Source organism: Marmota monax, unplaced genomic scaffold (genome assembly GCF_021218885.2).
Source record: "Marmota monax isolate L192 unplaced genomic scaffold, Marmota_monax_Labrador192_F-V1.1 WCK01_AAM20220418_F8-fsc00028, whole genome shotgun sequence".
Lineage (NCBI taxonomy): Eukaryota > Metazoa > Chordata > Mammalia > Rodentia > Sciuridae > Marmota > Marmota monax.
In genome coordinates this window covers 3456190-3472994 of record NW_026694779.1, presented here as the reverse complement: position 1 = coordinate 3472994, position 16805 = coordinate 3456190, and the positions used below count along the sequence as shown (strand labels likewise).

Below are 16805 nucleotides of genomic sequence, written 5' to 3'. Positions count from 1 at the left end.
GTGCGTTCAGAAGGGTCCTTGGTCACCCACTGCACGCTGATTGGTCAAGTCAACTGTCAATCCGAATATTGGGGGAGGGACTGAGAACCTTGAGAAGGTGGGGCTTTGCCTCCGCCCGGGAGGGAATGCATAAATTCGCGCCGTTGATTTAGGGTAAACCAAAGCGCTACATCGGTGTTTACCTGGGGTGGAGATCTAGTTTTAAGACAAAACCAGTAAGGTCGAGGTGTTCAGATTGCCGTTCAAACTCTTAGGAACCTTCCAATTTAAAGCTACCAGTGTCAGGGCTGGAGATGAGCTCAGAGGTAGAGCTCCCGTCCTGGCTTGTGTCACCACCACAGGCTAAGGGCGCTGTCACTTTCAAGTCGCATTAGCAAAAGACTATAAATAAATCTAAATCCATGGAGAGGAGTGGTTAAATCAATTGCAGCACATACGTAAGTTTATTGTGAGTTTAAATAAATCAAACTTAAGAACATATGAAATCAAAAAAGCAAAGTAAAGGGGCCGGGCACAGTGGCCCACGCCTGTAATCCCAGCGAGACAGGAGGATCTAGAGTTCAAAGCCAGCCTCAGGCATCAGCAACCGTGAGACCCTGTCTCTAAATAAAATACAAAATAGGGCTGGGGAGGTGGCTCAGAGGTTGAGTGCCCCTGAGTTCAATCCCCCATACCAAAAAAGAAAAGTAAAGCACAGTGCGACTAGAATATACACATGTGCGTGTGTGTATATATTTATTCATTGTGTTATATACTAATCTATTTCCTAAAGGCATACAAAAATGGGAAAGAATCAAAGGGAATGCTATGGTTTGAATGTCTCCCCAAAATTCATGTGTTGGAAATTTATTTCTTACATTCACAATAATGGCACTTGGAGGCGGGCCTTTGGGAAGTAATGAGGATTACATGAGGTCATGAAAGTGGGGCCCACATGATGGCATTAGTGTCTATGTAGGAAGACAGACCCTCTTCCTCCAGAGCAAGAAAGCTCTGGTTGGGGGGTGTAGGGGGCTGGGTAGAAGTTCAGTGGATTAGGGGAAGGGAGGGGGTATAGAAAAGACAATAGAATGAATCTTACATAACTTTGTATGTTCATGTATGAATACATCACCAATGAAACTCCACATCATGTATTGTTGAGAGCCACAGCGGAAGAGGCCCCAGCAAACTTTCAGCTGCCCGCTGATGATTGGCTCACAGAGGTCCCAACAAACTTCTAGCTGCCAGCTGATTGGCTCCTCTGCAGTGATGCTCATTGGGCTGTTTCCCCGCCCTTTCAGACCAGGGAGCTGCTCATTGGGGGACTTTTTTTTGGCTCCGCCCACACAATCCAGCCAATGGGCCTCAAGAGCAGGAGGAGTGGGAAGCCGCAGTGGCAGTTGGGCTCTGAGGGAATTCCTGAGCTCTGTGGTGTGGGGTGTGTTCTAAAAATAAAGTTCCTTTCTGCTTGATAAGTGGCTCTTGAATTGTGCCCAGCCAGACTGAGGCAATGTATAGGATCCTAAGTAGAAGAAGTTGTACTCCATGTGTGTATAATATATCAAAATACGCTCTGTTATGTATATCTTAAAAAAAAAAAAAAAACCCTCGCCATATTCCCAGAAGTACTGATGCCTTACACTTGGATTTGGCAGCCTACAGAAACATGAGCCAAATAAACTATTTTTTAAATAAGTTACCTAGTTTCAGCTATTTTGTTACAGCAACAGAAAACAGACAAAGGTAGAGGTGAATATGAGTAATTATTTTTATCCTTTGGGACTTGTTACGGTTTGGATATGAGGTGTCCCAGGAAAAGTTCATGTTAGGCAGTGCAGAAAAAGTTCAGAAGTGAGACTATAACCTCACCAGTGGATTAATCCATTTGATAGATTAATAATTTGGATTTTGGGTGGTAATTGTAGGCAGGTTGAGTATGACTGAAGAAAGCAGATCACTGGAGTGTGCCTTTGGGGATTATAATTTTGTCTCTGGCTCCTTGAACTCTTTGGTTCTGGGCTTCCATGCGCAGATCAGTGATCCTCCATCAGGCCTCCCGCCATGATGTTTTTGCCTCATCCGGGACCCTGAGCAATGGAGTCAGCTGACCGCGAACTAATCCTCTGAAACGTGAGTCAGACTAAATTTTCCTCCTCCAAATTGTTCTTGTCGGGTCTTTTGGTTATAGTGACAAAACGTTAAAAAACACAAAACTATTCAAATTTTGTACTTTGTCAATATATTTCTTCTTCACACCCTTGCACACAAAGTTTAAAAATCTAAGCCAGAGAGCTGGGGTTGTGGCTCAGTTGTAGAGCACTTGCCTCCCATATGTGAGCCACTGGGTTTAAGCCTCAGCACCATAAAAATAAAGTAAAGGTATTGTGCCCATCTATAACTAAAAAAAAAAAAAAAGGAAAAAGTCCGGTGTGGTAACACACGCCTGTAATCCCAGCAATTTGGAGGCTGAGACAGGAAAATCACAAATTCAAGGCCAGCCTCAGCATCTTAGTGAGACCTGCTAGCACAAAAAGACCAAATTTCACAAATCAGCTCAGTGCTTTTATTCAGGAACAAAGTTTCACACACAAACAGGGGAAGCAGGGACGAAGTGACTGCGTGGTGGGACCCACTTTCCTGGTGGAAAATGAGCCCCCAAACAAAAAAAAAAAAGGGACTTGGATTATATAGGTTATCCTGAGAGGTGATCAGTTTTCTTGGGCACACAGGAATTTGGGGTCTAATTGATCAGTGAATGTGTCAGTTTTAGTGCTTAGGAATTTGGACTTTTGAGTTGGGGATCTGTGTTCCATGTCTGAGGGGAATTTACTCTGAGGGAGATCAATGCCTCCCAGATATTTGTCACTTTAGGTATAATGAAACACCTCCTCCCACCTGCAACAAGCATTTGTCTTGAGGGAGGAAAGCTGTCAATGGATGGTTTTCTTTCTCAGGTCATATTATCTTGGGGATTTTTCATTTTCCATATCTATTAAGACCCTGGTCTCAAAATTAAAAAATTAAAAGGGCTGGGAATGTGGCTCAGTGATCCCAATACCAAAAAAAAAAAAAAAAAGACACAACTAAGCCAGATACAAAAGACTGATTCATAATATTTTTTTTAAATGTACAAAAAATAGAAATAAAAAAATTAAAAGACAGAATCAGGTGTGATCCCAGCACCTACATAGATGGAGGCAAGAGGATCACAAGTTAGAATTCAGCCTTAGCAACTTAAGGAGGCTCTAAGCAGCTTAAAATGACCCTGCCTCAAAATAAAAAAAATAAATGGACTGGGGATCTCTGTAGCTCAGTGGTAGAGTGCCCCTGGGTTCAGCCTTCAGTACCCAAAAATTTTTTTAAAAGACAAATACAAAAGGCTGGCCTTGTATAAATCTGTGATTCTCAGAGTTGAAAATTACGTCATTCCTAACACTTAGTATAAAGCCCATTTGGATTCAGTAATTACTAAGACAAAGGGTTGGGTTACCAAAGCTAGTCTGGGAAGCTAATGCTGGCAGTTGTCCCCTGCCCTGCAGACATGTGGGAAAAGCTCCCAAATTCAGCCAAAGAGAGCTTTCTACTCTGGGCTGTCCTGCACTTGCAAGTTGTGGTGGAGGCCGGCTCCATGGGGTGGGTCTTCTGGCAGGGAGGCATAACATTTGTATTAGCACACAAGTTATTCCTGTTCCACTCTCGCTGAAACAGTGGCCTACCCACTCAAAGTTATTAATAACTGAGTTGGAGAGGGACAGTGCAAGCTGGTTTGTCCCAAGCTCCATTCCTCCCAAGGCCAGGAGTTTCACAAGTGAGTCTTGAGTGACGAACTGTGGTTTCTTGGCACTGAGCCCTCTCAGCCCAGGGGAAATTAGGTTCTTCCTTTTCTTCCAGGAGTTCAGGGTCTAATGGAGTCAAAGCAGCTGTAGGAAGTGAAGAGAAAAGTGCAGTCCTTGGGGAACTGGGGGGATGGGAAGGGAAAATTCCAAAGAGCAAAGGAGCCGGGACCTCTGGAGTGCCAGGGGCCAGTCCAAGTGGGAGAACGGCCTTTCCTGGACCAGGCACAGCCAGTGGAGGAGAGGTCTGCTGCAGGTGGGCTGTGAGCCAGACCCTTGAACTTAGTTTTTCCTTAGTTCTTGCTCCAACTGGTACTTGAGTGCAGAGAGGAATTTTCAAAAAAGGATTCTCAAATACTGAGAGCTTATAACAATGCAGTTATACCCTCAAGGTGGAGCATTTTTGCTAAATTTCTTGTCAGTCTTGTGCATCTTTTTTTTTTTTTGTACCGGAGACTGAATTCTGAGGTACAACCACCGAGCCCCGTCCCCAGCCCTATTTTGTATTTTATTTAGAGACAGGGTCTCACTGAGTTGCTCAGCACCTCACCTCTGCTGAGGCTGGCTTTGAACTCATGATCCTCCTGCCTGAGCCTCCCACATCACTGGGATTACAGGTGTGCGACACCCACAACCGGCTAGTCTTATTCATATTTTTTAAAAATTGACTATTTGTCTGGGCATGGTAGCACATGTTTGTAATCCCAGTGATCTCAAGTTTGAGGCCAGCCTCAGCAATTTAGGTAGGCCCTAAGCAACTTAGTGAGACTCTGTCTCAGAATAATAAATAAAAAGGGCTGGGGATGTAGCTAGATGGTAGAGCACCCCTGGGTTCAGCCCCCAGTATCAATAACTAAGTCAATAAATGACAGCATGACCCTATTTATATGACATTTTTAAAAAGGAAAATTATATTGGCAGAAACGAGTGATTGCCAGAAGTTTGGGGTGGGAATAGGTGATGGGGGGATAGATGAAGGGACGTAGGAGGAATTTAGGGAATGCCAGAAATGGTGGTTACGTGACCACCATGACCATATTTGCCAAAACTTATTGAACTATCTGTATTTTTGTCTTTCTTCCTGGTACTGGGAGTTTAACTCAGGGGTGCTCTACCACTGAGCTACAGCCCAGTCCTTTTTTATTTTTTCAGACAGGATCTTGCTAAATTGCTTATGGCCACAATAAATTGCTGAGGCTGGCCTTGAGGAAATCCTCCTGCTTCTACCTTCTGAGTTGCTGGGGTTATAGAGTGTGCCATGCACCAGCCTTCATGCTTGTGAGTTGCCTGAGATTGAAAAATGCCAGTTCACACCAATGAGACACGAATCTTTGTACTTTGAAGCTACCCTAAGGGCTTTTTAAAAAAAATTTGTTTTTGTAGTTGTAGATGGACACCATGCCTTTATTTTATTTGTTTATTTTTATGCAGTGCCACGGATCGAACCCAGTGCCTCACATATGCTAGGCAAGCTCTCTACCACCAATAAAAGCTCACTTGAAATCCCAAGGTTGAAAGTTCTGAACATGCCAGTCCCAGTAGTGTACAACTATAATTGCAATGATTTGAAGGCTGAGGCAGGAGGATCATAAGTTTGAGGCCAGCCTCAGCAACTTAGCAAGATCCTGTCTCAAAATGAATAATAAAAAGGGTTGGGGGGCTGAGGCTGTAGCTCAGTGGCAGAGCACTTGCCTCGTATGTGTGAAGCACTGGGTTCGAGCCTTAGCACCACATAAAAATAAACAAATAAAATAAAGGCATTTTTTCTACAAAAAATTTTTTAAAAAAGGGTTGGGGATCTAGCTCAGTGGCACAGTGCCCCTGGGTTCAATGCTCAGGTACTAAAAAAAGACAAGAAAGTTCTATCATGAAAGATAAACTAGCAAGCTAGGATAGGCATTAACAGAGAATTGCCTTATTGCTTGACTAGTTCTTTTCCACCTCAACATTTTAAAAGTTGTTATAAAATGTGACACTGAGGAGTTAGAAGAATGACTAAATCCACTAATGGAAGCTCTTCCAATAGGCAAATTTCATTTTGAAGTTGACCTGGTATTGGTTACATCATCTGTTCAAGGCTCAGATTCAGCAGACTTTAAATCCAAACTTGTGATTTTTTGGGGGGAGGGGTGGTAATTGGGGATTGATCCCAGGGGGCACTTTACGACTAAGCTACATCCCCAGCCCTTTTTATTTATTTATTTTATTTCTCACTAAGTTGCTTTTGATCTGGCTTAGTTCCTGAGGCTGGCCTCAAACTTGTGATCCTCCTGCCTCAGCCTTCCAAGTTGCTAGGATGACAGGCACATACCACTGCCCCCCAGCTGTGATTTTCTTAAAATAAAAAGTGCTGTTCCCTGTAATGCCACCTATACAGAATTATTTGCAAGTGGATTATTCTCTTGCTTTGATCTTTTTCAACCTTCCAAACAGAGCCCCACCCCCAAAGAATACAAGCAAAGAGGATATATTTGTATAAATAGTTTATTGTGAACTCTCTACTCTCATACATTAGTGGGCTTGACGATTCACTCAGGAGTAGGGTGGGAAGGCAAGGGGGAGGGAGTGGCATAAAGTGCAGCATGTGGAGACAGATTTTTGAGGGACAGACTGAGGGTGACCAGTCTTAGGTCAGCTAAGCTACCTGGGGAAGGAAGGAGCTGGGTCAGGCCAGGAACCCAAAGTTCTCCTTTGACCAGCCCACCCCAGGGTCCCAGTCCTTCCTCTGCTTCCTTATTCATGGTCTTCTGCAGTGAGGGAAGTATGGGGGAGGTAAGAAGCTCTCTAGCTGCCAGGCTTGTGGGTGCTACCAGCTGAGCACAGGGTCCCCAGTCTCGTCCTGGGCTGGTGGAAGACCTTGAGATCTGGGCTTTCACTGCAGTATCTTCAGACAACCCGGAATGAGGGATGAGGCCTTGGCCTTGGAGGGCTGCCCTTCTTCCTCTGTAGCATCCAGGAACTGCTGCAGGTAGCAGGAGGTGCCCAGCAGCATGTGGCCTGTGGCCTGCATGCTGAAGAGGACCCAGCGAATCATTTCCCTGGGGACGGGCGGGGATGAAAAAGCAAAGTCAAAAATATGAACACTCTCCCTCCTTGCATCCTCTCAAATGCATCCTCCCCCAGATTCCCACACTGGCCTGGAGGAAGTACTTTCAAGTTAGCTTTCTCCATTAATAAAATGAAATGTCCACTGAGATAGAAAGACTAAAAACACTTCTTGATTTTAGAGCAACATGCAAAAAGGAGCAAGGGTTGTCTTCCCTCTGCCCATGGAACTGGGTTAACAGAAATTAGCTAAGCTTTCTGGAACCTCAGCTTTCCTCATGCAAACGTAGGCTCCTTGAATAAGGCCTTTATTTGTATATTTTGTAGTGCTGGGGATTGAATCTAGGGCCTGGTGCATGCTAGGTAAGCACTTTACCTCTGAGCTACTAGCCCACCTCTAGATTTTTTCCAATTATTTGATTAATTTATAATAATATGTGGGGAGGGGTGCCAGGAGTGTGGCTTGTGGCTCAGCAGTAGAGCACTTGCCTAGCACGTACAAGGTCCTGGGTTTGATACCTATCACTGCAAAAACTAAAAATAAAAATAAAAAAATAGAGAGACATACATATATACAAGCATACATATACTCACATATATTTATAAAATGAAATAATATACTTAAGGGATATATAACTGAGAAATACACCCATTTCTCAAGTTTGAAAACTCAGGCTTTAAACCTAGCTCACCAGCCATAAAATGGAATGAATTTCTGTCAAATGCTACAATACAAATGAGCCTCAAAAAACACTATGCTATTTGGCTGGGATTGTGGCTCAGAGGTAAAGCACTCGCCTAGCATGCATGAGGCACTGGGTTCAATCCTCAGCACCACATAAATATAAAATAAAGACACTGTGTTCACCTATAACTAAAAAATAAATATTTTTAAAAAATCAGTATGCTAGGGCTGCGAATGTGGCTCAAGCAGTGGTGTGCTTGCCTGGCATGCGCGGGGCGCTGGGTTCAATCCTCAGCACCAAATAGAAAAAAAAAATGAAATGGAAATGTTGTGTCCACTGAAAACTAAAAAATAAAAAAAAATTGAAAAATTCTCCCTCTTTCTCTCTCTCTCTCTCTCTCTCTCTCTTAAAACAAAACAAAACAAAAAAACAGTATGCTAAGTGAAGAAAGCCAGTCACCAAAGGACAAATATTGTGTCATTCCACTTTTACGAGGGACCTAAATAGAAAAGTTGAGAAAAAGTAGAATAGAGGTTGCCAGGACCTAAGGGCAAGAGGAATGAGGGTTATTATATAAAGGGTACAGTTTCTGTGTTAGGATGATGAAAAAGTTCTGGAAATGGATAGTGGCCATGGTTGCACAACATTGTAAATGTACTCAACGCTACCAAATAGTACACTTAAAAATGATGAAGATGGTAAATTTTATGCTATCAATATTTTATCCGAATTTTTATTAAAAAATGTAGTGACGGGGTTAGGGCTGTAGCTTGGTGGCAGAGCACTTGCCTGGCACGTGTAAGGTGAGAGGCACTGTGTTAATCCTTAGCACCACATAAAATAAAATAAAGGCATGCGGTTCATCTACAACTACAAAAAATTTTTTTTAAATGTAGTGATAATACTAAGCTAAGTCCAGCTTGGTTTTGATTTTTTTTTTTGGGGGGGGTGAGCGGTACCAGGATTGAACTCAGTAGCACTCAGCCACAGAGCCACATCCCCAGCCCTATTTTGTGTTTTATTGAGAGACAGGGTCTCACTGAGTTGCATAGTGCCTCACCATTGCTGAGGCTGGCTTTGAACTTGCAATCCCCTTGTTTCAGTCTCCCAAGCTGCTGGGATGACAGGTGTGTGCCACTGCGCCCAGCTGCTTTTGATTTTTGATAATGATATATCTACTTTGCTTAGGTCTGAGAGTTCCATTTCCCGTAAATGGACTGAGTTTAAAGGCTAAAACTTCTTGCTTTAGATTTTGAAATCTGGTAGATACTGACAGCAATCTCATATCAAGATGGGGAACGGTATGGCCATATGACGGGGGAAATAGCTACTGGGGAAAATAGAAGCTTTAGCCACAGAACCAGGCTCCAGCCTGCCCCTGACTTGCCTCTGACAGGTAGCACCTCACAGCCTCAGTTCCCCCTTCTGAGATCGGCTACGCAGAGGGGAAACTAAACAAGCCAAGAAACCTGATAATAGTTTAGCTATACATGATTTGGTGGAGCTCTGGAGACCCTCAGTAGGATTTCCCTGAAAACAAAGATCACATACATTTTTATTCATTCTACTCTGTCCCCCTGCAATATCAGGGATGGAACCCAGGGCTTCGGTGGTGCTAGGCAAGCACTCTACCACTGAGCTACACCCCCAGCTGATTATTTGAATAATTCTATGATTATTTAATAATTGAACAATTCTATGATTATTGCATAATTCTATGATTATTTGAATAACTACTATGTGCTGGCATTCACCAAGGTTCCAGAAGCAACAGACATTCTTGCTCTCATGGAACCTTGTTCTTGTTCTCATGTCTGATTCATCTCTGTATCTTTAATTTGTAGCATAGGACCAGGCACACAGTATGTACTCAGGAAACACTAAATAAAACAATTGTGGACAACTAAAATCTAGCATAAGAAACTGGCTGGAGGCCATGCTCTGCTGCTATCTAGTTTTGTGGCTTTGGACAGATTGTATCACTTTAGCCTCAGGGACCATAAGCCACCTAATGGGATAAGAATTCTCCAGAACGACACTGGGGCAGTAGGATTTGGGAAACACATCGTAACCATACTTGTCTTATGATTTCATATCCTTTCATGTTTCTTGTGATACTTGATTAAACTTTCAAAAGAAAAAGTTTAAGACAACACAAATACTTCTTCTCCATAGACATACAAATTAATTTGTCCCTATGGAAGGAAGATTATTTCATCTCTTCTACCGCCATGGAAAAATTCTTTTATTTATTTTATTTTTTATTTTTATTTTTTTTGCCATGGAAAAATTCAGTTTGTTATCTATAAATTTTTAACTCATCATTATCAGCAGAACTACATATGTGGGAATTTGAATTGTTCTTTAAACTGATTGTAACTTCTTGCTAGTTCTCTCATTAATTGATGAGTTCAATAAAATCTTTGACACGTTTGTTTTTAAAAACTTGATTCATTGGCTCAGGGTGCAGTGACACACACCTACAATCCCAGAGGCTCAGGAAGCTGAGGCAGGAGGATCTCGAGTTCGAAAGCCAGCCTTAGCAACGGAAAGGTGCTTAACAGCTCAGTGAGACCCTGTCTCTAAATAAAATACAAAATAAGGCTGGGATGGAGCTCAGTGACCGAGTGCCCCTGAGTTCAATGACTGGTACTACCCGCCCCTCCCCCAAAAAAGTTGATTCACTGCTCATCGCTATAGCATGTGTTCAGTGTATATGGGGCTCTGGGTTCAATCCCTCCCTCCTTTTTGCCCCAAAAAAGTTAATAAGAAGACTGCTTAAGAAAACTTACTTTTTTAGGTGAAAAGATGCAGTTTGCCATAGTAGAAGGTAAACAACTACCTGTATCCAGGTTGCATCATGGAGTACCTGTACCCCTCTGGCACACACTAGGAGTGCAACTCAAGCACTTAGATATAATTCTAAGTCCTACATGAATGCTTACTGTTACGCTTGTTACTCCAGTGCCAGACCCAGGCCCTGAGAAGGGCAGGGCTCAATATGGACAGATAGGGGCTCTGCCATTGCTCTGTACCCACTCTGACCCCACTTCACCCCAGTTCACTCACTTCACCATGCTCTTGGCTTTGTAGCAGTGCAGATCATAGGAAAGGGAGTATGTATTATAGAGTGTTGCCTTCACATTCAGGCAGCCAATGAAGTCCTGTGGGTTCAGCTTGTACAGGTCAAAGGTTATGCGGGCCACATCAATCTTCTTGGTGGGCTTATGGGAAAGTTGGTACCTAAGCCCCTGTAGCAAGACAAACGTGGTTGGCATACTTCAAGACTTCTCCAAAGCTCTCTGTTTTCTCCCCTACATAGGTAGGAGCTCACCTGTTTTGATGGAGGCTGCCATTTCTCCCCCTTTTGGAGGACCATGAACACCGTATCATCTGCCAGGGCTTGGAAATACTCTTCTGTCTCTACAATTGTGCCATCTTTCTCCAGCACCAGGGAGAAGGGTTTGTTTGCCAGCATCAAGACATCCCGAACCTGGGGAATAAGGTTAGTGATGCTTCTGCCATCCACATGTAGCCACAGAGCTGGTGTGTGGAAGACACTCATCATACCACTTCAGTTGCCAGGTAAAGAGCCAGGGTCTCAAACCAGGAGATGGCACAGAGACCCAGGCATCATTCTACCATGGCATCCCCACCAAAGATTTTTATATTATGGTACCTCTTGGTACTTGACTTCAGAGTTAATAGTCTAGAACAGTGCAGTCCAATAAAATATAACAGAGGTTATATATATGAAATTTCATATATATATGAAATTTTAGTGAGATATAATTTATGTACAATAAATTTCACTCTTTTAAAGTGCTTTTCAGTATATTTGCTAAGTTGTACACCATCATTACTATCTAATTTCAGAGCATTTTCATTACCCCTGAAATAAACCTACTATTCATTTTTCCCATTCCCCATCCCATAGCAACTTTCTACTGTCTGTATCTATGGGTTTGTCTTTTCCAGACATTTCATATAAATTGAATTATACAACATGGGATCTCCTAAGACTCACGTCTAAGAATGTTTTCAAAAGTCATCTATATCATAGCATGATTCATTCCTCATTTTGGCTAGTAATATTCCACTAGATAGATGTATCATATTTTTAATTCTTTCAACAGTTGATGAACATTAGGGTTGTTTCCACTTTTTACTATTATAAAAATGCTGCTGGGAACTCTTATGTACAAGTTTTTTGTTTTGGGGGTTTTTTTTTGGTAGTGGAAATTGAACTCAGGGATATTCAACCATTGAGCCAAATGGAAATAGTAGTAACTACCTTAAGGTTTTAATTAAAATAAATAAATTAATTAAATAAAGGTACCATGTCCATCTACAACTAAAATATATATTTTTAAAAAATGTAAGTGTCCTTTTAAAAAATATTTATTTTTTAGCTTTTTTAGGTGGACATAATATCTTTATTTTATTTGTATGTGGTGCTGAGGATCAAACCCAGTGCCTCACGCATGCTAGGCGAGCGTGCTACTGCTTGAGCCATATCCCTGGCCCTAAAATTGCAAGTGTTCTTGAGTTCACTTCCTGAGTTTAAATGCCAGAATATGGTCAGGCACAATGGTCACATCTGTAATCTCAACTACTTGGGAGGGTGAGGCAGGAGGATCTCATTTGCCCAGCCAACCTGGACAACTTAGTGAGACCCTGTCTTACAATAAAATAAAAAGGGCTGAAGCTGGGTGTGGTGCCGAATGCCTGTAATCCCCGTGGCTCAGGAGGCTGAGGCTGGAGGATCGCGAGTTCAAAGCCAGTCTCAGAAAAAAGAGAGGTGCTAAGCAACTCAGCAAGACCCTGTCTCTAAATAAAATACAAAATAGGGCTGGGGATGTGGCTCAGTGGTTGAGTACCCCTGAGTTCAGTCCCTGGTTACCACCCCACCTCCCAAAAAAAGGGCTGAGGATGTAAATCCAGCACCCCTGAGATTAATCTCTACTACTACTACTATTAATAATGATAATAAAAATCTCAGAGAATAAACTCAGCCTCTGCCTCTGGAATATGGAAATTGTAGTAACTGCCTTAAAGGTTTTAATTAAAAGAAATGCTGTAAAATGGGCTGGGGATATGGCTCAAGCACTAACGTGTTCGTCTGGCATGCGCGAGGCACTGGGTTCAATCCTCAGCACCATATAAAAATAAGAAAAAAAAATAAAGATGTTGTGTCCACCGAAAACTGAAAAATAAATATTAAAAAATTCTTTCTCTCTCTCTCTCTTCTATCTTAAAAAAAAAAAGAAATGCTGTAAATCATCTAGCAGAGTACATGATCCATAAGCAGCATTTACTACATTTGTATACTGTATTGATTAAAATGGAAAGAAATCCATGACATGTCATAGAATATATGTTTATATAAGAATAGACCATTCAGGACATTTATAACCACATTATTATATTTTGGAATGACAGAATTCTCACATTTGTTTTTAAAAAACTTTCTAAGTTTTAGATGGACACAACACCTTCATTTTATTTTATTTATTTGTATGTGGTGCTGAGGATTGAACCAGTGCCTCACACATGCTAGGCAAGCGCTCTACCACTGAGCTACAGCCCCAGCCCCTCACTTTACATTTCTTGATTGATTCACTAGAGAATATATTTTCCTGCTTAAAATTCTTCAAAAGGGGTCTGGGTTGAGCAATACACCAATAGATTAATATACCTAGCTTCCAGATCCTGATTTTTGAAATACCGTTCTCCTTGGAAATGAAGCAGAATTTTTAGGAGAAAAATGACCAATCCAAAGACTAGGGCAAGGAAAATACAAGATGAGCCTGCAGTAGGATTCCCTTCAGGCCTGTCTATCATCTTGAAAAGATGGAGTCTCACTGTTGTTCCTCCTCACATTTTTTGGCAATAGGACTGAGTGGAGGACTCCAAAGCTCAGTGGCTACAAGAATCTCCTTTTGAACCGGGGACAACGAGGCAGGACACTGCATAGGAATCAGGAAGCAGGTTTATTTGGCTATAGCCAGGTTCAGAGGGCAAAGCTTTCTCTGTAATCCATCAATCCCCCTGAACCCCAAGTTCAGGCAGTTTCAGAACTTTATACCCAGCATGTAAGGGAAAGGGCTCAGAAGTTCACAGTCTGCAGAAGTTCACACAAAAGCAGCTTTTTTCTTTCACCTTTCTGGGAAATTAACCCTTCAAGGACAACACCTGAGAAGGGGAGAGCTTCTTCTCCCCTTTCTTCCCTCCCCCTGCTATCTTGGGAGTAAACATCTCTGTGAAGCTCTGGCTCAAGACCAGAGGCCTTGTTAAAGGATCTGTCTTTTTTTATCACACTTTGCATTTGCAAACACACTTTTACAAACTACTACACTGGATATTCCATAAATGTTTGTGAAAAACTAGTAAAGGGGTGTTTAGCACCTGGAGTGCTGATCTCTTGTAGGCTGGTGGCCAAATAAGATAGAGCAATAGGAAATACAAAGTTTAACTACATTGAACTCTTTTGTAGAGACGCTTTTGCTGATAGTCCAAAGATCAATTATGGTGAAGAAGATTTCTGGAGAAGCTTAATTAAGATTTTCTGTGAAAGGGTACCAAAACACCAGGGTGCTAATATCAGAAAGGAAGACTTTCCACTCCTGTCAAATCCCAGCTCATGACCTGGAAGACAGAAGGCAGGGCCAGCTCTCAGCCAAGGCCCCAGGACTTGGACTGTGTGGAGTACAGGCAGGCCCCTCACCTTGTGGAGCAGGTCCTTAAGGCTGTGTGCCGTGATGCCCTTGCGCACTCTCCGATCTGCTGTGCTTACTCGGCAGGGCCGGGCCCTGGGGGCCTCCAGGCTGGGCTCAGACAGCAGCTGCTGGGTCACCACTGAAGTGCTCACTGCCACATGCCTGGGAGAAGTTGGGAACATCAGGATGAGCCACTTATCTACCACTTCAGACTAGGATCATCATGTGCCTTCTTCATCCCACCCAGATGGTGGGATGTGCTCCAGATGGCCTTACTCAAAAACCTGCTCAGACTGTGATGGGCATATAAGTCACCTGCAGATCTTGCTCAAATGTAGATTCTGATTAGTGTGGGTGGGATGGGACCTGAGGGTCTCATATGTCTAACAAGTTCCCAAGTAATGACAATTTGGCTGGTTCTTGGACCATGAAGAGTAGCAAGTTGATAAAAGACCCACCCAGCATTCCCCCAAAGACCACTTTCTTCTCATGGCCTTGCTAATTTCACCTGTAAAGTGGGATGAAGTCGGGGAAGCCTGTGAGATGTTTTTGGACACTGAGGTGCACAAAGCAGAACTAAAGGAGTAGAGAGAAGATGGAGCTTGGATTTGCATAGGCCCAAATTCAAATCTTGGCTCTGTTACAGATCTGCTAGGTGAGGGAGAGTGCCCACCCTGTGCCTCAGTTTCCTTTTCTATCCATTTGGTATAATGAACCCTACTTCCCATAGTCATTGTGAGGCCTACCCAAGATCAGGAATGGAAGTGCCAAGCACAGAGCCTTCCCACCCCTACCCCAAGTGTGGTCGTGTTCACTTCACCTAGGGGCTTCTCAAACTTGCAAAACCCCAGGTACCACTTCAGATCTCCAGATCAGAATCTATCTTTTAACAAGATTCCCACGTGACTTATGCAACCATTCACATTTGAGAAGGTCTCACCCACAGCTCCTAGGTAGCTCTCCTACCCCTCCACCATTGACTCTCCTTACCTGGACAGGGACTTGGGGTGGAGAAGGCTGAGGGACTTCATGGCATATTCCATCCTCCTCAGCTGGAGTGTTTTGGATCTGGGAAGGAGGCAGAAAAAGGTGGTTAGAGTGGGAAGGAAGGGTGTCCCTCTCTCTGGTCATTGGACACAGTACAACTCAGCCTCCAGTCCAGCAAGTCCCGGCACTGATCTCTCATCCCAGTTCACACACACCAGCCCCATGCATGTCTATGACCAAGCCATAGGCTCCCCTCCTCATCTCTGTGCTCAGGCTCAGCCCCCCTGGTAGCTGCTCCCCTGCCCCAGCTCCACTCACTCCATGTTTCTCTGTCACTGGCTCTGTCACACTGAACAGGGATCCCAAGTTGGGGCTGAAGAGGCCCTGCCTGGGTTGCTCCTGTCCCCAGGGCAGAGTTCACTTTACACTGGCAGGAGGTGAGTCACACCACCTCATGCTTGCTTCTGGGGACCTGAAGGTCACCTATAGTCCAGAGACTTCCTAGGCAGCCAGCCTGGTCTGAGCCTGCCCTCTCCCATGAGTCCTTAAGTAATCAAGTCATTCAGACTTCCCGCTGGCCCAAAGAACTTTCTGTGATGGTGGAGATGTTCTGTTTGTGCTCTCCAATACCATAGCTATGAGCCACATGGGGCAATCGAGCACTTGAAATGTGGCTAATATGACTAAGAAGCTGGATTTTTAATTTTGTTGAATTTTAGCTAACTTCAGTTTAAATTGCCACTGTGGCCTGTGACTCCTGTCACCCACATTGAACAGCACAGGTCTAGGCAGGTAGCCCTGGGCTCACCTGCCTCCACGTTTACTCCCATATCACCACACTGAAACTTTTGCATACTCCAAACCTTTTGCACAAGTCACTCCTTCCTATAATGTCTTTCCCTGACACAGAGCTGAACATTTAGTCTTGAAGCCCCAGTTTCTAGTCTCTCCAATCCCTGGCTACCTGGCCTTGAGCTGCTCGCTCTTATTTTTAGCGCCCAGCATAGAGAGCGCTGGGCACAGAGCAGGGGACACAAGGAGTGGGCATGGAACAAAAGCCCCCTCCCCAGACAGGTAGCATTGCTCTTCCAAAATCTCCGGGCTCTCCCCAAGCCAGCCCCCACAGAGGCCGAAAGCCCCGCTTTCGCACTTAGTACTACCTCAGCCCACTTGCTTTGGCCACACTCCTCAGTCCTGTCCCTAGGAAAACTGCCAATCACTACCACACCTGCTCTCCAGGAGCACAAACACCCCAGACTCCTCACCTCCCCCTCACAGCCTCCTAGCCTCCTTGCAGTTGTGCCCAGCCCGGCCCAGGCCTCCCTCCATTTTATTTCCAGTTCCCAGGAAGCCACTCCCCTGGCCTTCAGCCCAGCCAGGGAAAAGAGCATAGGGAGTAAGTTTGCAGCTCTCCCTAGGGATTCCAAGCCAGTCTGATTTCCAGAAAAGTCTTGAAAGGAGGGAAGAAGGCATGTTTTGAAAGCTTTGGAAATGGGTATGGTCCAGACCATGCTATCAGGTAAGAGGGCACAGAAAGCAGGCATATGCAAGTT

The 16805-nt window shown here is 43.7% G+C and overlaps 1 protein-coding gene across 2 annotated transcripts; it reads right to left on the bottom strand.

The window, feature by feature from the left end:
• Positions 1 to 6283: 6283 nt before the first annotated feature.
• On the bottom strand, positions 6284 to 16586 carry Cidec (cell death inducing DFFA like effector c). 2 transcript variants are annotated; one of them, XM_046425716.2, is made up of 6 exons: positions 16518 to 16586; positions 15256 to 15333; positions 14274 to 14427; positions 10881 to 11039; positions 10616 to 10797; positions 6284 to 6853 (listed from the first exon to the last, which is right to left on the bottom strand). In XM_046425716.2, exons 2-6 carry the CDS (start codon positions 15306 to 15308, stop codon positions 6688 to 6690), a joined length of 714 nt encoding a protein of 237 aa, XP_046281672.1. In that variant the 5' UTR covers positions 15309 to 15333; positions 16518 to 16586; the 3' UTR covers positions 6284 to 6687. The 2 variants fall into 2 exon arrangements, with proteins under 2 accessions (XP_046281672.1, XP_046281671.1); XM_046425715.2 differs by lacking the exon at positions 16518 to 16586 and adding an exon at positions 15571 to 15701.
• Positions 16587 to 16805: the final 219 nt, after the last annotated feature.

Excerpts from the sequence above, each read along its gene's own strand:
- Cidec (XM_046425715.2), bottom strand. Across the intron at positions 11,040-14,273 it reads TTAAGGACCTGCTCCACAAG|GTTCGGGATGTCTTGATGCT; the intron begins GTGAGGGGCCTG and ends CTTATTCCCCAG. Across the intron at positions 6,854-10,615 it reads AAAGCCAAGAGCATGGTGAA|GGAAATGATTCGCTGGGTCC; the intron begins GTGAGTGAACTG and ends GCCCGTCCCCAG.